This window comes from Trachurus japonicus, chromosome 9 (genome assembly GCF_045865225.1).
Source record: "Trachurus japonicus isolate A0001 chromosome 9, Traja_1.0".
NCBI classification, from domain to species: Eukaryota; Metazoa; Chordata; class Actinopteri; order Carangiformes; family Carangidae; genus Trachurus; species Trachurus japonicus.
This window is the reverse complement of record NC_140915.1, coordinates 31,191,553-31,216,597: the sequence shown is the minus strand read 5'-3', so window position 1 is coordinate 31,216,597 and position 25,045 is coordinate 31,191,553. Positions and strand designations below refer to the sequence as shown.

Below are 25,045 nucleotides of genomic sequence, written 5' to 3'. Positions count from 1 at the left end.
AGCGGCGGCTAACGGCAAACACGCTTATCGCTAAAAGAGGAGAGAGGCGAAGGAGCAGCACAGATTTTGATGCCGAGTCGAGAGATGCAGGGGAAATTACAACAAAAATGCCAGTACCTTCAGCGTGTCCCATTCTAAACACATACACCAGCCAGCAACGTTTCCTCGTTTAATCAATAGGGGGGAAAAAACATAAAAATAAAAATAATAATCCTGTACTATTGATAAAGCGCAGGCCTTTCCTTTTCGTTTTAACGCAATTCTCTACACAGAGGAGGAGGGGGTGTTACGCTATCTGCTCGCTACCCAATCCCAAAGCTTGGCTCTTCCTCAATGTAGGGACTGGAGCGTTTAGTGAAAACCCTGCTGGAGACAGATATGTTCAATTCTCGCACCCCCTCCTGCGTGTGGTCCTCATAATAACGGCAATAATAACGATCTCTGGCTCCCTCTTTCTCTGCTTTAACAAAAGCTCCCTGCTTTCTTTAGTCTTTAGGCCCCGGTCGGTATCCAGCTCAGCGCCAAATCAAACTGATCCACACACTGGGCTGAAGGGGTCAACAGGAGCACTCCGGGATGTGTAGTTTACTTCAGACAGCGCATACTTTATTAGGAAGGAGTGAGCGCTGTGAAAGGAGGGGGGATCAAATGTAGAGGCCAGTATAGAAAGTCACGCCTACACTAAAAGGAAAGAGGAAATGTATATGGTGGAGAAGTACTCCCACAGACCGCCTCTGAGGCTTCTAATAGCTATAATGGTGTGGTAGATTTAAGATTGTGAACAGAATTAAATAATGGTTTCAATATTTTCCCACCCCGATGCACCACAGTCGGATTTAAGTTTAATACGCCTCCTCGCCTGATCTTTGGCTGAGAGGAGGCAGAAGTAAATAAACCTCTCACTCCGTCTCTATTTTCTCATACCATAGTTGTTGTAAACAGCAGACAGCAGGGGCGGTAATGTCAAATATCCACTGGGATTTTAACCCCCATTACAAGAGTTTAAGGTCTAATTTTGCAGATAGCATCAAAATTTTAAAAAAAAAGTAATTTCTCCCAAATGTATTTTAGGTAGCATTTTCCACTCGATTTGTATCTGTGAGAGCTAGCTAAATATTAAAACATAGGAAGTAGTGGAGCTGTGCCTATTCCCATAAAATAAAATCTTAGTAAATATGACTTTGTACATGTAATCTGATAAAAACTCCCTAACTAAGGCAAGAGCAGCATGATTAATGGCAATTTTGTTCGAATTTAAATGAAACAGAATCCGCTGCAAAATACCAGGCTACCAGTGTATGTAGCTACTGTACTGATAACGGTAACTGTTATCTACTGATACTAATTTATAACACACCTAGCCTACTAATTTATAACAATCTTGCAATCAAATTATGCAACCCAAATGATATGAAGTAAACCACCCATTTGTATTATTGTTGTGACATTGTGGTTGTTTTGGTTTGTGGTCATTTTGTGTCTTTCAAATGGGCTCTGTGACTTTTAAATTTAGAATAGGCCTATGGCGAGTCACCAAACACAGAGGCTGTGGATGGAAATTCATAATGATGCAAGAAGATCTGAGGAAAAAAACAACAGTAAAATTCAGAAGGTGAATACGTTGAGTTATGCACGCTTTTACTGAGCGGGAGGTGGGACGCCGGTTTGGCCACCGAGTATTTGATCTGTGTAAAAATAGACGATCTTTGGTGGGTACATAGACAACACCCGCGCATGCGCAGTGCGACTCCTCAGTGCAGCTACCTGCGAAGGCTGCACACACACACCAGCGGACGAGCACTAGCCTCAGGACGACGTCTCAAGAACCGGCTCAATACGATAAACCCACCCTAAATGGGTTTGTCACCACACCGGCCGTTACTGTCGTTGCTCCCGTTTACATCGACCGACTGTTGTGGATGGATTACAGTATTTACGTTTCACCGAGAAGCCTTACAACGCCCAGTCGGCAGCGGCAGCCATAGCTCGGTCCTTGACACTGGAGGTGAGTGCGCTGCCATTTCACTGGCTAGCTTCGGAGTAGCCGGCTACGCTAGCAGGCTGACCTGCTACCCCAGTGGCGCTGCTAGCTCGATGCTAATTTGATCCGAGTAAGGTTCTTTTTTTTTGGACAGCAGTAATATTTCTACACGTTTTGACCTCTAATTTGAGACTATTTGAATATTACATTCGGGAAGTTACACGGCTAGCCTTCGTTAGTGGAAAATTACCGAAATGATGCGGATTTCGTCCCGTGTTTAGCATCATGTTACGTCCATTTAAAGTAGCCCTGCTCTATTTACTGGCAGCACTGTTTACGCATTTCTAAATTCCCACTATTGATTTGGGAAGCGGGTTGATTGTTTCAGTGTTATTGAACAGATAGGCTACACGGAGCAGATAAGCTTTATGGCCATGATGTTGTTACATAATAATGAGCATTCACCACACGTGGATAACTCGTAGATTGACAGACTGACATGTCTGCATATTTCAAGTCTTTTTGAAGCACTTTTAATTTATAAAATAAAACCCACCTGAACTGTCGGATTAGAAATCCTGATAGCTAAATCTGAACCTGCAGCATGTTGTCATTTGTGTTGTGCCACACAAACGCTAGTAACAGATGTAAACGGCAGCCCATCGTAGCTTTATCATGTAAGAATATTAAATCGATACAGGTTACTGAGAAATTATTTTAGTGTGTTGATGTACTTTATATGATAATTACCCACCTATTAGGACTAGATTATTTTTTTTAAATCACTTAAAAATATCTTATTCTAATGTAGTTTGTAATATTTTGCATGAAAATATATAAACTGAACGACAACATTAGATTATTATCAAATTTAATTGATTGATGTCATTTAATTTGACAACCTTCAAATATAACCTTCAAAAAGTCAATGCTGAAAACCGGTTTATGTAATTTTAGTGTTTGTGTGACTAAACGTGTTTGTTGCTGGTATATGACTGTTACTCCCATCTGTTACATGTGCATTGAGGAGAAGCTCACACCATGACACTGATATAGGCCGACCACGTTTACTGAAGACTTAATGATTAATTAAAGTGTCAATGCATTGACTTTCTGATATTATTTTAAAATAAGTGTGTCATGTTCCACCATGGCTTAATTTAGGATTTGATGAATCAGTCTTCAAACTGCTCTCCGGAGCATGATGAGAGTAAATGGGATTATGTCAGCCTGGGTTAAAACATACAATAATACAAAATACAGTGGCCTGGTGTGATCATGAGAGAGTTCTATAATGTTATGTCATTCAGCGTGGGCCAACCCACTGCATATGGTATGGACCTGGTGTAGCTGTGCTTTTTGTATTTTTCCAGTTAGCCTGTAGCTATGAGCTGTAATCAGACACCTATGCTCTCTCTCTCCCTCCCTCCCCCTTCTCCTCCTCCTCCTCCTCCTCTCTCCATGTGTGCTTCAACAGAACACTGTAATCTTCCCCGGCAATGGCGGTGTTTAGTCACCAGGTGCTCTTTGCAGTCACCAGATCAAGGTAAGCTAGCAGCAGCAGCGCGCGTTACACTTGTCCACTCAAAAGCAAGCAGCTCTGTCTACACAGCTGTCCCAGTAACTGATCCTATTGAAGTTACCAGGTCCACAAACTAGTGCACAAGTTGTTCTCTTCATCTTGTTCACTGACAGTATTTACAAACTCTTGAAAGCAGTCTGTGCTCATTGGAGGGGAGTCAAAAACACAGGCTGTCTCTGTTTACATAGTGTCTGCTGCAGTGCAACCTTCTCAGTGTATCCCATGACTTGAGTTGAGTCACACACACACACACACACACACAAGGTACACACACAACAACTGTGGTTTCTTCTGATGATGCAGAATCAGAAAGACTGGGCTGCCTGACTGGAATTCAAATGCAAATACAGTGAAAGGACTAGGAAGCTCATTTAAATTAGCAGATGTCTGTTTTTTTCTGAATTCCCATGGTTTCTGCTGAAAAGACATTAGATTTGTATTTGGAAGATTGCTTTTAGATCATAAATGTAAATTCTAGACAGCAGTTTTTAAACGTTTCGGTCGTGGTGAATGGTGAATTAAAGGCAGACTATGCAAGGGATCCTCTGTAATTTAGTGCCAGAATACAGGTGGACATGTTTTTGTTAGTAAGTTGGGGAGAAGTGTCTAAATCTTTGCACTGAAACAAGATTTTGATGGAGTCATCCGGTTTTACAACATGCAGCTGGTGTTATGTAAGTAGTAACAGAACATGTAGGGCAATGGAGCAGGCCAAGATGGAGCTCTGGTAGAGATTCACCTGTTGTGATGCCGTAATAAAGCTTTAAACAAACCTTCATTGCTTTTCCTTCCTTCGGAACATGGGAGGACTTTGGGGTTTCACAGTACATTTTGGATTTCTTCAAAGCTTGAAAGATATTTTGCAGATTGAGTGGCCTGAGAACATAAAGCTTTACAATAGTTACTGTTTACAGTGTTAACTCAGTCGTACATGGCTGAGGAACAGAGCTGTAAATATTCAATGAAGATGTGTATGCCTGTATACCAGCTATTAGCTTACTGTATTCCTGTCTGTATTAGCATTGTAAGTATATATTGAGTTTACTAGGCTGAGACATACTGATATTGTGGCCCACCCTTGGTGTATATTTACATTGTGTCAAGCGTTACTGGTAGTCTATGACCTCAGGCAGCGCTCTGGGCCTTCTTTGTTGCTGTTCAAATGAGGGGGCCACACATGTAAATGAGGGAAGGAAAGAAAAAGACCTCTAGGTACTTAACAGAGATGTACACAATGCAGGATTAGAAAGGCTTACGCATTGAACATGTTTGTTGGAAAACATTTGTTTTACAGGGATATATTTAATTTAGCATCAGGACATCAGTCTTGTTTTCATGCCCTGTATCCTTGTTGTTAGTGTATTTAATGCTGAGCATCTCCATGTGCTTCCTGTCATATGGTTCTTGACCTCCTTAGATAATCAGATCATCATTAAAGCAACAGAGACTCGTGAGGAACATGTGACATAACAGAAGAACAGGTAGTTTTTCTCAAAGTGGCCTAACCTCCTAACCTCCTCCTAACCTACAGATAACAAGGAGAGTGTTTGATAGACAGATTCACTTTTGGTTGTGGTGGGAACATCTTATCAAAAGTGATCTGAGCAAGATGACACCTTTTAATTGTGTTGTTTTGTCCAACCAGCAGCCCAAAATGTAATTGGAAAGATTCGGTTTCTAAAGATTTTGAAGCAGTGGACAGATCTCAGTGGCAGAATATTTTAAAGTTATGTTCAAAAACACGTCTTAAAGCAGAAGTAAGCGATCCGGTCGTTTTGGCTAATGCTGCGTTCCAGGCAGGCTTTTGAAACCTTAAATTACAGATTCAACTCACGACTTCCGACCTTGTAGCGTTCCAGGCAACCCACTCGTGTTTTTCCGACCTGTTGCCTGTGAAAGTGCACTATAACGGCCACTCGTAACTTCCCGACCCGTGAACTTGTACCAGATCGAACTGGTACGACTTCACAGGTCGGAAAAACACGAGTTACGGGTTGCCTTGAACGCACCATAACGTCTTGTCAGCCGATGGAGTTAGCAGCCCCCGTCCTCGTCATGGATCTATTGGCCCTCGTCCCTACGTCACCACATTCAGGCGCATCCCTTGGCTGCACACACAGCCCTGCATGCCGTTCTCTCTCCTCATTGGATAAAACCTGTAGGATACAAGAAAAGTTTTCTCCTCGGCTCAGAGCAGAGCAGAGTGACTGAGAGACCCGTGTTTCGGTCCAAACACTCTGGGGCCGTTTACACGAAGACGCTTGCGAGTAAAGACGATAAAATATTTTATCGGAAGTGCCTTTCGTTTATATGGTGACGGCGTTTTTGGGGCTTGAAGACGCAAAAATCTCAAACCACCCCTGAAAGTGGAAAAGTTGAATACGCTCCAGCGCAGCGTCTCCGCCTAAACAGGCCAAGACGCAAAACTGGCTCAGATCTGCTGTTCTGCTCACGTCAAGTCGGCGTGTTGACGTCACGATACAAACAAACATGTCGGATTACATCCACCCTTCAGACCTGCAGGCTACTTTGGCCGCAATAACTACAATTATACAACAGTTAGTTCCGACAGGTCCCAACCGAGCAATTTGATTGGACAAGAGACGTTCCATGAGTGCTGATATACAGTATAACAGCACTGCAACCTTTTACGGTCGTTATCACTCCGCTGTTCAGCAGTGGACAGAAGCTAAGCTATAATGGAGCTAAGTCAGAGCCAGGCTCCCCATACAGGAGCTGCCCCATCTCTCTGCTGCTACTACAGTTAGAAACGGACCTGAACATTAAAACCTGGACCTGACCTGGTCCGTCTAATTGGAGATAAATCTCTACTAAACCCGGCTGGAAAAAAATCGCCGCGGGGCAACTACGTTTTGACGGCGATGTGTTTTGATATTAGCTTTAGCTGTTGTTAGCCACGTAGCTCAGCTACTTAGCTTCAACTGTGTTTATAATGATTACATAGCAGATAAACAAATGTAATACGGTATCGATAACGTCTCTGTCTGTCTTCACGCTGGTCCTGTTGCTCCGGTGCTGATCAGACACGGGCTCAGAACCAGAACCAGCACTGAAGCAGCTCGGTGGAAAAGCTTGTAGCTAGTAGCAAGCTAGTATGAAATGTTTATGTGTTGCCTGGCAACAGCCTTGTCTCCCTTCCAGTTGCGGAACTATTTCTGTTGGCGGAGCCAAATAAATGATTAAATAAACAAACAAATCATAATCTCTTGTAGTTTATTACTGTTCTAAAATGCGCACGTAGCACTGTTGTATAAAAGCAATATCACACTGGAGGTCGTGCTGTTGTTAGCTGTAGCCATGTTTTCCTTTTCTGATTTCCCGGCACAGTGACGAAAAGAAGGAAGGTTCTACGCATGCGCTTACGCATTGCGGCGTTTGTGACAGCACCACCTAGTGGTCTGGCGTGCATTAGCAATGGATTTGTACACACTTTTGCGTCTCCGTATGCACACAGATTTCCTCCCGAGAACGCTCGTGTAGACGCGAAATAAAAAGTGAAGACGCGACGCCACTTTTGCGTCTTCTGTTCACACCGTCTTCGTGTAAACCTAGCCTCTATGTAAGTGATTGCTGTCGGAAGATATAACTATTTAAGACTTATATTAACACAAAAATATCGCTTACTTCTGCTTTAAACAAGTAAATTACCAGATTGTTGACTGTTAAGTTTTGGTCTGATTAATTGCTTAATGTGACCCATGGAATGCTTGAACGAACCTTTTCATGCATTGTTAATCAGGTAATTAGTTCATCACACAGAGCCTTTTTTTTGGGTAAGAAGGTTCCTCCATGTATTATTATGTAATTACTAACCAGTTTTTCTTGTTGCTGTCAACAGGGGATCATATTTGTTGTCCAAGAGGCACAGCTGCTCCTCTCTGTCTTCCAAAGCCTATCTCCACATAGACCCTCCTCGCCACGTCTTGTCCTCGTTCCCACTCAGGCACTCCCGCTACAGCTCCCCCAACTGTTACCGGGGCCACGCCCTCAGCCGCTGCCCCTGCTCCGTCCTGCTCGCCCGCTCTCTGCACAGCTCAGGTGTTTGGCTCCAGGACATAAAGCATGAGGACGCAAAGGCCTCGTCGGCCCCTCCCCAGGATGCTACTCCTACAGGAGCTAAAAAGGACCCCGTGACCACTGCGACCCAGTCTCAACCAGCATCAGGTCCCACTCCAGCGGCCTCCGCCTCCACAGCGGCCTCTGTCCCTCCCACGCAGGAGAGGGCAGTCGTGAAAAAGTCTCTGTATCTCAGGATTGTGGATGAGCTCAAGCATTATTACAATGGCTTCCGATTACTTGGCATCGACATTAACATCGCAGGCAGGATGGTGTGGAGGCTGCTGCACGGACAACTGCTCACACGCAGGGAGAGGAGAAGGGTAAGAACAGTTCAATATATATAACAGGCACAGGGATGTAGAAAACATTCAGATGAGAATCAAGTGCATATAGACATAGAGGGAAACCCAGACCCAACTGCAGACATGAGACACGATGGGCCCAGCTTGATAGATAAAACTTTAAAACTGCAACAGGAGGCGGGTCTTCCACCGTGTGGCTCGTTCCGGCCAATGAGAAGATCATCGCAGCAGCCAACTTCCTCCAGCTCAGACTAAGAAAGCCTTGACATGTAGACATCAGTTATGAGCATTTTATATATTTTAATGATTCATCGAAACATTTAGTTAGTTACAGCTTTATAGTCGTGCTTTTAACATACAGTATTTAGGTAACATTAAAGGCTTTTCTGTGAAGGATATTTTACTACAAAAATGTAGTTAAGTCAACTTATGAAGCTATAGAATATATTCAGTAAATCTCAGTCTAGATCATTTACACAAAAAATGCTTTTCTTTGGGTAATCAATTAAATCTGCTTGTTTTTAATGGAAAATGACCTGAAAGTAAATGTATTCTTGGTTAAATCCACATTACAATTTAGATACATAGCATTTCCCCGTTTGCAGTGTGTTTTTATGTGTTTTTTTTTTGCGATGCATTGCCCTCAGGTCACTGCAGCATGTCTGTCTGGTTCATTCCCAGTTATCAGCTTTCTGTCCTTATCCTGCTCCTTATCACTCTGCCTTTTATGTCTTAAGGGCTCCTTGTGAACAGTTCACACATTTAAATGTCAATATGGAAGTGTACTGGATGTTCCCCAGGTCGTAACAAATGTGTGCCAGAGCAGGTATGCAGCCAGGAGTGGCTCCGTTGGTTCAACAGGCCTCTGTGGGTTATGGCTGTCACTCTCCCCCGGATTAGTCAGATTTGAAAAAGCCTAGTAGCACGTATAAGAAAATAGAGTTTTGTGTCTGTGTTGTCTCACTGATAATATTAAAACTTTTAATCCTGTTATAGGTAATAGGTGTGCATCAGTTATGCATCTGGATGAGTTACAGCTGTACAGCTGTCTTTTCACTTGATAGCAGAAGACTTTTTGTTGTATTTGACTTGAAAACATTGTTTTCCACTAACAGCAGCACTTTGAAGGTGTCGTACAACTGCACAGAACTGCATAAAGTGCTCAGTAGATTTTGAGTGTTTGAGGCCTGTATCCGTATTTGAGAGTTTTAAGTGATGACATTACGTTGTGATAAGAAGATAAGCAGAGAGCAGAGCCATCATGCTTTTGGGTTTTTTTTAGCTTATATTTATGTAGATTGAGAGAAAAAAAAAAGCTGACTCTGCCAACATTTTTCAGCTGATATTGATTGAAACTCCTCAAGTGAAAGTTCCAGTAGTTCCAGTCTCAGACGCTGTCAGTCGGCCTTTAAACAAGTTGTGACAGCACTCAGATGATGTGGTCAGCTGAGCTGCTCTTGGTTGTGTTCAGAAAACACAAATGTTAAGAAATTAAATGTATTATCTGAGACTGCGAGCTCTCTCTTAAACCCATGTGTCCATGTTTCAGATGGACTTTCTTTGAACTTCATGTAGAGAAAGACGCCAGTAGATGATTGAAAAAGAACACGGTGTATGTGTCGCTGTCGCTGACTGACGGATGTGCATGTGTTCCAGCCGGAGCATGCACGCTCTCAGGCTCACGCTGTGCACATGCCATTACAAAACTATATTTGAGCTATTTTAGAACAGGGCTGGCAGAGCGTCAGTGCACTTTGGTTGACAGCCATAACGATACTGGCCCATTTTGCATTAGCCCTGTCTCTCTTTGTGTTGCAGCTGATGAGGACCTGTGCTGACCTCTTCCGCCTGGTGCCCTTCATGGTGTTCATCATCGTTCCCTTCATGGAGTTCCTGCTTCCCGTCTTTCTGAAACTCTTCCCAGAGATGTTGCCCTCCACCTTCGAGACAGAGTCCAAAAAGGCATGTGGACATGTACACACAGACACACACAGACACACACACCCTGCCGTCTGCTGACCTGCAGCAGGGGTTCGTCGACATTATGTAAGCGGTCAGATATGGCTGTGGCTGCTGTACTAAGAACCCCTGGCTGTGCAAGCAGCTGACTATCTAATCTGGGCAATTAACTGTGGGAGCTGTGCCATAACATACACAAAATGCCTCACACACACTGGACCTAATCTTTTACAAACCTGCTTTCTGATTGGCCCGTTGTTTCTGTGATTGTAATAAACCAATAAGAGGCCTTTCTTCTTGTTAACTTTGAGGGAAAGCAGCAGGTTTTCTGTAATCGGTGCACTTGGCTTGTTAAATGTGATGTTCCCTGGCTGTACTGGAGCACGGCTGACTGACTCTCAGATATGCTCTCGTGCTCCTGGACGGCACAGAGGTGTCCGGCCTCTGAAAAAATGCCACTGAAGACTGAAGAAAACGAAACTCGGCATGTTGGAATTACAGATCACAGAGCTGTGCAGAAACATGGCAGGATACCAGAGAGAACCAACACAAACAAAACAAACTGGACTTTACTGTCCAGGTTTTGATCTGTTTGCTTTTTCATTGGGAATAAACACAGTCCTTATTCATTAAAGCGCAAAAATCTTCATTGAAATCTTCATTGAAGGTAAAGGAGTTTTAGTTAAAAGTTGCCAGCAAGTCATTGTGCTTTGAATAAAGTCAAAACCAATATTTTGTGGCTGAGAGAAACAACAAAAACATGAAGGAAAACATCAGTAAACATGAACATGGAAAACACATGAACAGCAGATTTAATTACAGTGCTGTTTTTATATTTTCATTATGTGCAGCTGTCTCATATTGTCCACAGCTTTCTGTGCTTGACCACTGAGCCAACAGCTGTGTCCAAAAATATCCATCTACTACAATAAGATGTCTCAGCTCTGTAATCCTGAAACATAGAGAATATAGAGGGAAGATAATATAGTGGTATAATAGTGGTTTCTAAACGAACCCTGTCTCCTTGATGCAGGAGGAGAAGCAGAAGAAGGGTCTGGCTGCCAAGCTGGAACTGGCCAAGTTTCTCCAGGAGACCATCGCCGAGATGGCGCGAAGGAATAAGGCTAAAGCTCAGACGGAGGACGAGACGCAGCGCTTCTCCACATTCGTTCAGAAGGTAACGCTTTACATCCTGTGTCCAAAAAGTCAGAGGCAGCTCCGTTAAACATGTTATTCAGTCCAGTCCAGATTTACATACTGTCAGTCTCCCAATGGAACGACTGCTGAGTATTTCAGCTTTTGAGTCCTGCTTGGTTGTCTGGGAAACAATGAAACGACCCTGTGTAGTGGGGGTCAGTAGGGCGGCGGGCCAGGACCCTGTTTTTGTCCCGGGGCCCCTGTGGGGGTTAATCCTGCTGTGCTCCTCACAAAGGCCCTCATTTATGAAACTTGCGTACACCAAAAAAATGGGTGTACACCAAATTCACCGCAAGGATCGGCATTTATCAATCTGAACGTGAGCGTACGGTACGCACAAATCTCACGCCAGCTCTGACCAGGTGTACGCACATTTGGAACCAGCGTAGAACATGCAGAAACGAGTGCTGCTGTATCACAATGATTATTAAACCATAGTCTAATAACGCAGCGATGTGGACCACATGTTGTTGTTGTTGTTTATATTGATAAAAAGTTAAAAAGTAGCCAAAAAAAAGAGAAACGATACCACCAAGTCTGTGTTGAAAATTTAACTCGACTTTTATTTTGAGCAACTGAGATGAATTAAAAACCAGGACGTGACAGATGCTCGTTAATCAGCTGTGTAAACACAAACAGTCAATGACTGACAGACCTGTTACTGTAGATCACACACACAAACTTCCAACATCTGCAGCACCAGAGCATGACCGGACGGCTCCTCAGTCTCCCTCTCTGCCGGACACCGGAGGGGGGGGGGGCTCCGCTACCTGTCCAGGTCCAGCTGATCTCCGCGGCGGAGTGTTTTTTTTTTTTTTTTTCCCCGTCACCGGGACCTGTCAGCGGGACATCGAGCCAGTGTTTCACATCCCTCCATCAGCCGAACCATGCCAGCGGTGCTGATGGTCATAAAGTCGCGTTCGCAGCAGTAATATGCCTATGATTTCTCCTCAATCACTTGTGTTTAGTAAACTGCAGCAGCATTTCATGAGATCGCTGGGTTTCCTGACGTGGTCGGTGACACGTGCGTCTGCAGCCTCCATCCACCGGGATGACGCTTAATCACAAAAACTATCAATCTATCAATGTCCAGATATTTAATGTTGCCGCCCTCTCCCTGTTCAGCGCGGTAATGTCAGTAAAGTCCCTCTTCTTGGCCGTCTTCCGTGTCTCCATGTCGTAAAAGGGGCAGGGCGACGCCTCTAAAGCAGGAATATATCGGGGCGTGACATTTAAGTGACGCTCGTTTTCAGCCGCCGGATTTATCACCACCACGCCGGTTCTACGCAGAAATCAGCAGCGTACACACTTTTAGTAAATCACACGTGACACTTGGCTTACACTGATATTTACACCAGAATCTACACCAGATCCTGCGCAAGTTTGATAAATGAGGGCCAAAGAGAAGACTCAGACCTCCTGACGCGGTGTGGCGGTGTTCAGTGATGGTTGTGCTGTCTCCTCAGGTCCGGGGGACAGGAGAGCAGCCCACCACCAAGGACATCGTCCGCTTTTCCAAGCTGTTTGAGGACGAGCTGACGCTGGAGCACCTGGAGCGCCCCCAGCTGGTGGCTCTGTGCAAACTGCTGGAGCTGCAGCCCATCGGCACCAACAACTTGCTGCGTTTTCAGCTGATGATGCAGCTCAGGACCATCAAATCAGACGACGAGGTGAGACACAGGCCATAAACTAGGAGATATCACACCATCTCATTCTGTAGTATTGTTTTTACAGCTGTTTTCCCAGGCAGATCAGTTTTGTGATGTCCCTGCTGTTGAATACTTTACCACATTACACTTCCTAGCTTCCTGTGGTCAGTCATTTAATCCAATTTATCCCAGATTCAAAAAACCTTACTGAGCAATAAATGGCACATTAGCATGAAGAGGTGTGTCACACCTCTCTCTTCTATTAGTGTCTCATCTGTGACTGTTCAACTCCCTTAAGGCCCTTTCACACCGGAGACATATTTTTCCTGCGAATAATTTGCGCATCAATATTTGTTTTCATCACAAGTCCTTTTCTCACCGGCCGTGAATGTTACGTGGTAAAAATGTGACATAATTTTTTTCTGTAGTGAGGTCAATTTTTCTGAGCTTTCGCTCGGTGAATAAACGTATCAACCAGTCATGTAGCGTGAAATGGAGGTACGTCACATCACCATGACAACAATGTAAACAACCTGTGTCTCTCACCAAAGACGGTTTAGAAACAGCAATACTGTCTTTGCTCTCACCTCCTTCTCACCGTCTCTTTTTATACACAGTCCATGTTCATCACCTTGTCTTTGTAAAGTTTGTGTCCCTTGTCAAACAAGACAACGAAATGAAGGACAGTGATCAGATATTGATCAGACAGTGATCAATCAGACAGTGATCAGATATTGATCAGACAGTGATCCGATATTGATCAGACAGTGATCCGATATTGATCAGACAGTGAGCTGCTGTGTTGATATAGTAAAGTTGGTAACAAGACGACAGTGGCACAGCAGGGGAGCAGCCGCCATTCTGCCATCCCACCAGTCCGACATAGGCCTCTAATTGTCTAAATGGCAACTTTTCATTTTCTATCAAATGTCCCATCATTCCGACAATTTTTGCCTCCTATGGTCAGAATGACGGTATTTTTTTAAAAATTTTTTAAACATCCTGCCTTTGCGACAATTCCTTTAATAGCATATTTTTTCCCCAAAACATTTTGCTCTGGTTGGGCTTAGGTAATGAAGAAAGGAGTTGGTTAAGTTGCGTAAAAAAGAGCATGTAGAGGCTAGACAGGCCAGATAGATAGAGTCCAGAAGTAGGAGGCAGTCACCTGTTGAGTAAGGCACATTTCCTTATATTGAAAGCCTTGTCGGAATGGTGGAACGATGGCATGTCGGAATAGCGTTATTTCGGAATGTTGGAATGACAGCATGTAACCAGCACAGCAGATGTTGAATACGTGAAGGATAATTAACGAGTAGTTGTGTTAAACAGATTTAAGGCACAATGTGGAAGAGAAGAACCACCCGACGCAAAGCGAAACTTTGGTTCACCATCGAATATTTCACAATTTCGTATCATTTATTCATCACGTCCCAGGTGTGAAAGGGCCTTTAGTGTGACCAGGCATTCTACAGTCAGGAAGTGGCTGAAAGATGTGATTGGTCACTGCACCTTAACTTGATCAGCTTGTCAATCAAAACTCTTTTCTGTTGTTTTTATTGATCAATTTTAACCTCTTGGAGTTGGTTTTAAAAGATGAATGAAGTTAATTACATTATTCAAGTAAATACATTCTTGAATTCATCATACATTCATGGATAGGTAACTGCTCCATAAAGTCTCACAAATGGTGGATGGTATTAAGAATAACTGAGTTTAAATTTTGACTTGTTCCAATCCCTCTTGATCTGCAGCACTCTTAAACTTGCGTCTCCTAACTCCTTCACAGATGATCGCCGCAGAGGGCGTGCCCGCCATGAGCGTGTCAGAGCTACAGGCAGCATGTCGTAGTCGTGGGATGAGGTCTCTGGGTCTGACCACAGATCAGCTCCGTGTGCAGATGCAGCAGGTGAGCCACTGAAGGACAGCATGCTGCTCAACACTAACTAAACCCCCTTCACGCACTGCAGTGGATTTGATTAGCTTCCTTGTATTAAGCAACCTAAGTCTGTGCTAAACTGAAAGGGAGGAACAATCATTCTACATAAAATTAGAATAAAATCATGTTTGTTTTCTAACAGAAGAGTGTATGCACATCTTTAGGTGTGGAAAAAGCACTGGATTCTGTTCCCTATGAATGAGCTTTAGGAGATATTGAGATATCTTTTCTCTCGCTAATTGCAGCTAAAACAACTTTAAATTAATGAACTATATTTGATAGGTTTATACATTGACTGCCCACTGTCCAGTTATATGAGGAATTATAATTATATACAGCAGGAGAGTGCTGAAAATATGAGATGATATTGTCCCAGTTTCCTTCCATCATAGTTTAACTGTAAATCAGGTACTAAATTTCTTTGTGTGGTTAAACTGATCTCAAATTGAACATGTTGTATAAACAAATGCAATATTAAATAAATCTAGAAGTCTTAGTGTTTGCACCATCATTTGGAGAAGACACGGTGCAACATGCGTTGAGTTAAAGAGGTGAAGCTGTTATGTCTTGTTAATGAATAAATTATGTTCTCCTCTGTCCAGTGGCTGGACCTTCACCTGAAGGAGAACGTTCCTCCATCGCTGCTGCTCCTCTCCAGAGCCATGTACCTGACCGACCTCAAACCCAAACCCCCCGTCATCCCACCAGTTCCAAAACTAGAGGTTTGGACTTTTACAATCTACTTAACATCTTACAGGTCCCACCGCTGCACAGTGGCTCATGTACAGATTAGAGAGCGTCGTAGCCAGTTTAACATTCCAGCTGCTCCATAGCTGGTATGCAGGCCACTGGTGTTGAGTACATTCAGTGTTTGTTCTCCTTATTCAGAGCTGTTTCATAACTATGTATGATGTCTGGCTCTGTGTCTTAGGGATGCACATTTTGAATTTTTTTTCCTGAATGACAACCGATGTTTGTTAAAGGTACATTGTGTAGGAATTACTCCCATCTAGCGGTGCGGTTGTAAATCGCAAGCAGCTCAATCGTATTTTTCATGCTGCATTCACCTGAAATTGGGCAGACAGCAGACGGACAACAGCCGCTGCACGTAACGGCATAAACAAGCCTCTATGTAAACAAGTGGTCCGTCAGCACGAGGCAAAACAATGCACGTGACAATATGTTGTCATGGCGATGTCGTATTGTTTACCTGACCCACGTTTTACCGGCTTTCTCTTGACTTCTGTGACTAAAATGACACCTGGTTTGTTACCGACGGCCGTCTGCCCGACTGCACGTGAATGCAGCATCAGTGTAACGCTCCATTCCTCCTCACTGCGTTACCGCGGTGACTTTTCACAGACGCCATATTTACTGATCGTATTAATCGGTCAAAGTTCTTGTTATTGGTTAATGTTTAAACTGTTAATCATGTTTGTTAGTGGTGATTATTTTCAGGAATTGATTAACGGTCTGGTCTATGACACGTCACACAGTGTCAACACAGCTCAGTACAAAACACTTTGTGATTGGCATTCTACTGACCAGATGTTTGTTGATGTCTTTGCAGAAGGCTCCTCCTCCCCCAGTGGAGAATCCAGGTGCAAACACAGCGCCGGTCAGCACTGACATGTTGGCAGACCCTGCTCTCATCATCAAGGACAGGCCGGTCAGTGCACTCGTGGAAACACAGCAACAAAACACACAGCAGCATGAGATAAGATGTAACTGTATTGATGGCGGAGAGGAAAGTGGGTCAGCTCTGAAGTTAAGAATAGATTCTGCAGAAACACATGAACTTATCAAACTGGATTCAGACGCTCATACAGGCTACATGTAGGAGGATATGAAATCTACTGTGATTTTTCACTCACTGGTCCTCACTGTTTTAGTCCAGTAGTCCAGTCCAGTTAGTCCAGCATTTTTGTTTTTTTTAAGCAGAATATATTTTTACCATTGAGCACCAGAGCAAATCATAAAACAGAACTAAACTGTGACATCTGGACTTGGCAAATTCCTAAAGCAATCACCACTAACCAGCTGCTACTAGTAGCTCCACATTTATCCTGCAGATAGAGAGAATGAGTTTGTGTCTAACTCGAGCAAGAATTTTACCACTTCCACAGGAAAATGTATTTATTTACTAATGATCATTTCCATTGATTTAATCTGAAGAAATCTGTTCTATAAAACACCTGTTACAGCCATGTGGAGCTTTCAGAATGGTTAAGGTTAGAACTAAGAGAATGATTAAATGCTCAGTTTTAAGAAGTGAATTTCTGGAGTTTTTTCTTTTTTTTGCTTGAAAAGAAAAAGTGTCCGAATCAGAATATTTGATATTTAGTTTTTCTTGCTCTGTAGAATTCTCTAAACAATTTCATTGGAAACTGTTTTTTATGTTATTTCAGGGGAAGACGATATTAAGAGATATTAATATTTCTATATGAATGTTTCTTATGGCCCAGAAGAACAATAAAACCCTCAAGGAGCCCTCCATCTGATCTGGTTTTAACTCTGTGTTGTAGGTGGAGGAGATGAGAGACAAGGCTCCTGTTGTCTTGGACAAACCTCTGACACCTGCTGAAGTCCTTCAGGTGAGTCGCCTATTGTTACTTGGTTTTGTAATCCAGTTAGGCCTGCTGCAGTTTGATCTTTCTCACATGACATGTTAATCTCAGAGTGGACAGCAGCTGCTCTCAGGGATAAACAATGTTCAGATTCTGACGTTCAGTTGGTCTGAAGAAGAATTCAGTCTGACAGTAACACTCATATACAGTACAGAAACTTCCAGGCAGAGTGGAGACTGCCTGGAAGTTGTCCTGCAACTTAATCTGTGTGAAGGTTTAAAAATAGCCGTCACATAAACCTGTCACAGACACACACACTTCTAAGAGATTTAGTTTTTTTAAACTAACTGCTAATTTAAAGAGACAGGACACAACATTAAAGCACACTCAAACCCCAGAGTGAGATTAATTTTAGTATCATTAGGAGTGGTGGGGGTGGGCAGCTTTACCTGCTTTACTTTGATATACCCTGGTTCCATATTTACAAAGTGTAAGCGACACTTCAGAAGTCATTATATTCTGTGGTGTTTGTGAGATACTGTCACATTGTATGCTGGCTATGAGATGTCAGATATGTGTGTTTAAACCACAGTTGTGTGACCTCATCCACAGGCTAAAGCAGCAACCGAGGTGAGCCAGAAGAGCAAGATGAGTGCCAACGGCGTGTGAAGAGGAGCAGGAGCCTCTGGACTGGAGAGGAGATGAAGTCACACTGAGCTGGGGGGGAGGAGGGGGGAAGAGGGGGGAGCCCTGTTCCCTCCTCAGGCCGTTAACATCCAGGAAAGGTGCTGCCCCTCCGCCTCCGTCTCAGCAGCAGCGCCCCTCCCTCCCTCCCTCGCTGCTCCACTGTTGTTCTTGTGCACTCCGTTTACCACAACCTTCCGTTAGAGCTGGAACCAGCAGACTCGCACCTCACCGGGCCAGCAGCCCGTTGATGGTGTGGTTGCTTTGACCTAATGTCCGAGACGTGACACCCAAACCGCCCATGACCGACCCTGGTCAGCTGTCTGTTTGATGGTGTCCCCCCTGCAGTCTAGACAGTCTCCTCCTCCTCCTGTAAATGTGTAAATATCTTGTATATTTTCATCTCTCACAATACAGCAGCAGCTTTGTACAGTTTGCTATGCAAAGGCTTAATGTCTCTCAGCAGTTTTACTTTTGTTTTATTTGCTTACCTTTTAAACCCCCGTTCAGGCTGAGAGAGAAGTTGTTGGTTTTATCTGCTGAACCTTTTGGTTCCGTCTCTGTCCCTCCTTCATCTTTGCTCAGTGAGACGGGCCTCCCCGATGTGTCCAGGTGGACACCAACACCAAAACGTGGCATAAACTGAGCCCGCGTTTGAATAAAACGCAGAAAGGTTCAGTGAGTGTCAGGTGGTGAGTGGGCGGAGCAGAGTGACGTAGACCAGCCTCCTGCTGCTGTGACAAGTTCATGAAGACTGTAATGTTAAGAGAGTGGTCACTCCTGAATGGACAATCTGTATAAAATACAACCCAGACTTTATTTGCATATACACTGTATGTATTGTGTTTTAACACTATGATGTTAAGCTCTAAAAGGAGAACATTCTGGCTGTTATCCATTAGATATATTATTAATGTGAGAAGCCACAAATGAGATTAATGTTATTTTTGCAATTGTGGCTCTAAAAGAGGTAAATGTGTAGCATTATGACTGATTCGCCCTATTGTCCCCCTTTATTAAGCTCTAATGATAATACCGTATACGACCCCGCTAAATGTTATTGGAAGGTTGACTGCATAGCTGCGTCCTGTGTGTGTTCTGTAACCTTCTCATCCCCCTGTAAACGCTCAGCATTGTCGTCACGTACAGTATGTAATTGCAGCTGGAAGAAAAGTTTGACTTCAACAGTTTTTCCTCATTGCTATTTATCCATAGGCACCTCGATGCCATAAAATGAAAGGATATTTTTTTAAGCAGATTGATTGCTAATGAAGATTTATATTATTGGTTTTACATATGTGCCTAAGGTTAAAGGGCGATAGGGTTCTTGTTTGCATTTTTCATCAAAGAGAAGAGATTTTCTCTGTTGTATGTGTTTATGTGAGAGAATTCACCTCAGTTTATTGCCCAGTAGCTTCTTTTTCTCTTCAGTGGAATGTCTCCTTCTCCCTCCCATTGGACCCAGGTATCATCCAAGTCTAGACGACTATGGTTCTCACCGGTCATCACTGTTGATGCTGATAGAAAATCACATTTTCAGTCAGATCTACATTTGTTAAGCAAAAGCAAAAGAAAAAATGGATTTAAAAAAGAGTAGTGCTTTATCGATTCAATTTGTTTGCTCTGCTGCAATATTTAAAGAAAAAATCCAGAGATTTACCCAAAACTTCAGAGTTGATGTGAACTGATTTACGCAGAATTTATTGTAGTTGTCTTTAGAAACAAATGGTGCTTTTTAAAGAGTGACTTAACACAGCTGGAAAAATGTAGTTATTGTTCCTGACATAGCTAATGTTCTATACAGATATGCTTTCATTTGCATTTCCTGGTTCAGATGCTTATTGAAATTCGTTGTAGATCAGGCTCATTAGGACGATGGACGATGTCACAGTGATGTCACAGGCACCTGGACGTCTCCAGAAACAGACTTGGAGCAGGTGTTAAGTTGCTCTTTAACAACCCGTTTCAGTGTTGTTAAGTTGATCTCCTAGATCTCCTGAATGAACCCATGTGATGACTGGTACTGTGTACTGCAAGATTAAAAGATTGCACAGACATGAAATAATGGCTTGTTGTTTTCTGCTTTGCCACTTGGACTCAAGAAGCTGTGAAACATTTCCAGCTGGGTTTTTGGACGGGATGCTTTCCTCTGCATCCTCCGCTCCACATTTGTCCCGTCTCATCCTGCATCACTTTCTTCTGTCACCTCTTGGACCTGTTTTCTTGTCGTTCTTTGGCATCATATTGAGTTTTAAGTTAACTGTCAGCACCTCCTGTTGTCTCAGACGCTCTGATGCGTAGATGCCATCATGATGTGTCCTGCGCCCACAAGCTGGTTTCTTTACTTTAAAATTGCACTGCTGCTCAGTTAGTTATTGCCCTGCATTAATGTGTGTATGTCACTTTACCATGGCACATGAGTTTTGGGGTGATGAGAAACAAGAATTCACATGATTAAAATCATGAAACCCTTCACAGTCGTCCCTTATCTCTGTGTTTACAATACTTATGAAATGGAGAGATTTAGTGAGAATGTCACCATTGTTTTGGTGATAGTAACACATGAACATTATTAATGTAAGGAACTGGAAGCCATTTAAACACCGCATACAGCTCCCTCGGGATCAATAAAGTAGCTATCCTATATCCTTCATGGCCAGCAGGGGGCGGCCTCTACATCTACATCTAGATTCTAGAAACTACACCATCCAAAAAACAGCAGCAGTGTTGTGGAGGCACTGACGGCACCAGGTCAGTAGTGTGTGTGTTTGTGTGAATGTGTAGTCATATGCTTTGGTATTATATAGGTCATGTTTGTAACTTTATCCATAGAAAAATGACAATACTTTTATGCAGTGCGTCACCAGCTCCATGGGACCTTTAAGAACAGCACGAGTCTTTTCTAACCGCAGCTACTGGACATGACGTCACACTGTCCGCAGTTACATGTTAGATTTCTTCAGACGCTCGTTGGTGCTCCGAGGAAAATGTACAGATCCATGAAAACAATATTAATAAGAAACATTGTGATTTGACTGCCTGCGACAATTAGAGAAGGGTCTGGGATATTTTAAGCCGGCTGCTATTTTGGACCTAATGGGTTGAAGCAGGTGGTGGGGCAGTGTCTATGTTCACATACTGTAGTTAGTATAGTCACATAGTCACATTTGTTAGAGCTGTGTAAGATGAAGAAAAAAAAAGATTCAATTTTTTTCCCCATTATACAGTGAAAATGTACAACATGAGGTCGGCTATGTGGTTGCTGCTGCCACACATGATGAGGACAATGACTGGCAGATTAGTCCTAAAACAGATCCCATCTAAAGCACTTGTTCAGCACTATGTAATTTTTTTCTCTCATATTCTCTTCTTTCCTTTGTTCCTGTCTGCAGTGCAAAGATGAAGCTGGCTATAACAGCTGTGCTGTGTCTATTCCTTCTTTTGCACACTCATGTCTCCCTGGCCACGAAGAAAACAAAGCTCTCTGAGAAATTGAATATCTTCAAGAAGAACCCCAAAATAAAACCAAATGAGAACGACAGATCTAAAAACTCCCCTAAGCAGACACCTGGACATAACCCCGGAGGTTACCCCCAGCAACCAGGAGGATACCCAGCAGGAGGATACCCAGCAGGAGGCTATCCAGCAGGAGGCTATCCAGCAGGAGGCTATCCGGCTGGTGGTGGTTACCCAGCAGGAGGCTATCCGGCTGGTGGTGGTTACCCAGCAGGAGGCTATCCGGCTGGTGGTGGTTACCCAGCACAGGGCTCCCCATATGGTAGAGGATACGGAGGTCAAGGAGGCTATGGAGGTCAAGGAGGCTACGGAGGTCAAGGGGGATATGGAGGTCAAGGAGGATACGGAGGTCAAGGGGGATATGGAGGTCAAGGGGGATACGGAGGTCAAGGGGGATATGGAGGTTACGGTTATCATGGTGGTTATCCAGGTGGATATGTCAACCACAACCCGAACAACAGAATCCTGAGTCCTCACTACGGCGGCAGCTTTGGTCATGGGGGCTATGGAGCGGGCCATGGCTCTCCCTTCTCCCACTCAGTTCAGTCCATGGGGATGTATCCCAAGGATCAGTCCAGGGGGTTTGGACGCACTGCTGTGTTGGCAGCAGCTGGAGGGGCTGTGGCAGGAATGGCCGTGGGCTACGGGCTGGGAAGGTTCCCTCGTCCTCCTTTCCAATTCCACAGTCCCCAGGAGGAATATTACTACAACCACTACATGTACAACAAGTATGGCGTCAAGTCCACTGATACTAATGACTACGGCAGAGACTACAAGTACAGCCCCCCACCTGTCACCTATGACAGCTACATGGACGGTTGCATGAAGAGAACTGATATTCTGCCTGGGGAGAAGCAGAAGCCTGAAAACAAACCAGCCACCACTACCACTACCACTACCACTACCACAGCTGCAACTACAACTACAACAACAACAACTACAACTACTGCCTCTTCAAACACTGACACAGGCAGCAACACAACAGAAGCCAGCAGCGGTGCAGCAGGAAACTCAACGTCTGCACCTTCAGCCCCTCCCTCTGTAAATCAGTCTGAGGCTGGTCCTCCTCCACTTCCACAGGTAGTCAGAAAATCTGCTACTGATGATGATGATGATGATGATACAGTCAGTATTGTTGAGATTGGCTACCCAGCCCTGATCAAGCAGCTGAAGGTCAAGAGATGTTTGCAGCTGTACATGGTTTACTCTGAAAAGTACTTGAAGAAAAACCCTGCTGTCAGTGGTGGAGTGCAGGGACTGGAGGTGGGCCTGCAGGGGTTTCTGGTTGGACTGACCAGCTCCTTACTGATGCTACTCAACAGCAACATGCCGATGCTCCTGCACTGAGGCCGTCATCAGCTGTAAAGTAAATAAGCAGCATGGTTCACAGGATGAACAGGGTTCCTACGCAAGTGTGGAATTAGATTTTATACATTTCCAGGTCTGGAAAAGTATGGGAAATGAAAGCTATTGTATGGAAATATATTTATCTTAATACTTATCCGGTTTTGGCCTTATGCGAAGTTATTTGGGTTAATGCACTATTGTACTAATCTCCTTGAAATTATTTGGTGACATAATGGCATACAAATTCAGAATAATGAAAACAAACAATTTATTGCATCATTTATTTACATGATACACATCTAATTACTCAAATGTCACAAATTATTTGAATTTTTTTAGAGAGAAGTCTGGAAATTAGCGAAAAAGTATGGAATTTTGAAATTTCAAATGTGTAGGAACCCTGGATGAAAGTGTGAGCAGAGGTTGGACTCCACCAGGTTGTCATTGTTGTCACACTACGATGCCCCGACTTCTTCCAGTCCATACCATCATACCATCATTAGATCATTAGATATTGTGGTCAGACCTCTGCTTTTTGAACAAATACCTGCAATCTGATGACACTCTCACCATCACTCACCCTAATCTAAATTTGCTGATGCTTGCTAAGTGCTTATACTATTCCAACACACAAAAGCCAGGTTGATGGTAAACAGTGTGATCGCATCAGCACACTAAGCACTACTGTGTGAATGTACAACACAGATCTGCAAATACAACTGTAACCTGCGTCTTATTTTATTAACTATGTAGCATCAGTGGCTAACCCTTTGCAACAATTGAGATTAGTGTCATATAGTGATGGTGTAACTGAAGGTAACTGAGTCAAATGCAGTCAAAAGAAGAAAAGAATGAATATTATATTGAATTATTATAATTATAAGAGTAAAATTTTCTTGATGTAGGCTAGCAAACTTAACTGGACTTTTTTTGCGTTGTCTATATAGACAGTTGAAGTACAGAAAGTCAGACCCGGCTTCTTATGACCTCTTTAATTCTCGGATGTTGGAATCAATGCAACAAGTAAAAAAAAAAAAGCACCTTTTCTCAGTATTCATGTAATGTGGATGAATTTCTACATAACTCCTCTTACTTTACACAGTAGGGTGAATGTTTCTCCACACTTGCCTCCCACTTCTTTTTCCATGTATTGTTGTGTCACTTTTTCCTGTCTCTGACAACATGATAGTGAAATGCCTGTCACATCTGAATCTAAACTGAATTAATCTGTACAATTTGTTAACTTGTATAAGACTGTGGCTGCTGAGATTGGCTTATCCTTTGTAGATTGTTCTACATATCAGACAATTCAAAGGTAGACCGTGGAGTTGTCACCGTGGAGTTGTCATTACAACACTGTATTATTTTACTGTGGAAGATTTGTGTTTTGGTGATGAACAACATTGTTTCTTGCAACTTGACAAAATGAGTGTGTGTCTCTGTGGAAAATATCACTGTTGTGTTACTGACATTGTTGGTTTAAATGTAAATTCATGCTGTATTTTTGAGTTAATTTACTTGGACATTTATGTATAGTGTTTAGAGAATTAATTATTTACATATTTATGTTTACAGTGAACTATTTTCATATTTATGCTTATACACTGCTCTCCATAATGTTGGAATCTTTTTTTTTTTTTTTCAGACATACATAAGCCTCTTTTTATTCCTGTGATAAAGGTTGATTGTGGTTTCATTTTGATATGCTTGGGAGAGATTGATCAATAGGGCAGAGGTCAGGATGTTGTTATGATGCTGCTTAAAGCCCTTTGAGACAAACTATTTGTAAAGATGGGCTATACTAATAAAATTGCCTTGCCTTGACTTGCCTTGCCTTGCCAATAAAGTTTTGAGAAGATCTACTTTATCTATCAAGAATAAATTACACTGTCACAATCATTTCTTCAGAAACAGTCACAGTAGCGTCAGTCTGACTTTTTATCTGATGTGACGCAGAGAAACAGGAAGTGCTGCTGTTTCCAAACAGAAGTGTGGAGAAGTGAAACTGCTGCTTGATGACTCTGATGACACATCAAAGCTTCATGTTACATCTTATATGATTAGTAAACTGATATGAGTCGGCTGGCTGATTTGAGGTTTATGTTTTAACTGAATTTACGTTTGTTTTTTGTTTTATTTTTTGTCTTTTAATGTTATCACAGTTCTGATTCTAAAAGAGATGGAGGGGTTGTAGCTTCACAGAATTCAGTACTGTCAATGTCCAGCAGGTGGCGGCATCTGTGCA

At 43.0% G+C, this 25,045-nt stretch overlaps 3 protein-coding genes across 7 annotated transcripts in view; 2 read left to right on the top strand and 1 right to left on the bottom strand.

Annotated features, from left to right (window-relative positions):
* Window positions 1–596, bottom strand: part of nsd3 (nuclear receptor binding SET domain protein 3) — a 29,274-nt gene extending 28,678 nt beyond the window's left edge. For 4 of the 5 annotated variants that reach the window (XM_085787368.1, XM_085787370.1, XM_085787371.1 and 1 more), the window contains exon 1: window positions 118–336. The gene's annotated coding sequence lies outside the window, so the exon portion shown is untranslated. Of the gene's footprint in view, window positions 1–117 lie in introns of all 5 variants that reach the window. The other variant, XM_085787369.1, reaches the window with a different exon arrangement.
* A 1,157-nt stretch (window positions 597–1,753) lies between these two features.
* letm2 (leucine zipper-EF-hand containing transmembrane protein 2) lies at window positions 1,754–19,695 on the top strand. Its single transcript, XM_085787365.1, has 11 exons — window positions 1,754–2,005; window positions 3,459–3,527; window positions 7,423–7,963; window positions 9,764–9,907; window positions 10,938–11,081; window positions 12,568–12,771; window positions 14,537–14,656; window positions 15,289–15,408; window positions 16,257–16,355; window positions 17,212–17,280; window positions 17,866–19,695. The coding sequence occupies exons 2-11, from the start codon at window positions 3,481–3,483 to the stop codon at window positions 17,920–17,922; spliced, it is 1,545 nt and encodes a 514-aa protein (XP_085643491.1). The 5' UTR covers window positions 1,754–2,005; window positions 3,459–3,480; the 3' UTR covers window positions 17,923–19,695.
* Window positions 19,696–20,610: 915 nt separating this feature from the next.
* On the top strand, window positions 20,611–24,139 carry LOC146981821 (uncharacterized). The gene is made up of 2 exons (XM_085787363.1): window positions 20,611–20,688; window positions 21,330–24,139. The coding sequence occupies exon 2, from the start codon at window positions 21,337–21,339 to the stop codon at window positions 22,798–22,800; it is 1,464 nt and encodes a 487-aa protein (XP_085643489.1). The 5' UTR covers window positions 20,611–20,688; window positions 21,330–21,336; the 3' UTR covers window positions 22,801–24,139.
* Window positions 24,140–25,045: the final 906 nt, after the last annotated feature.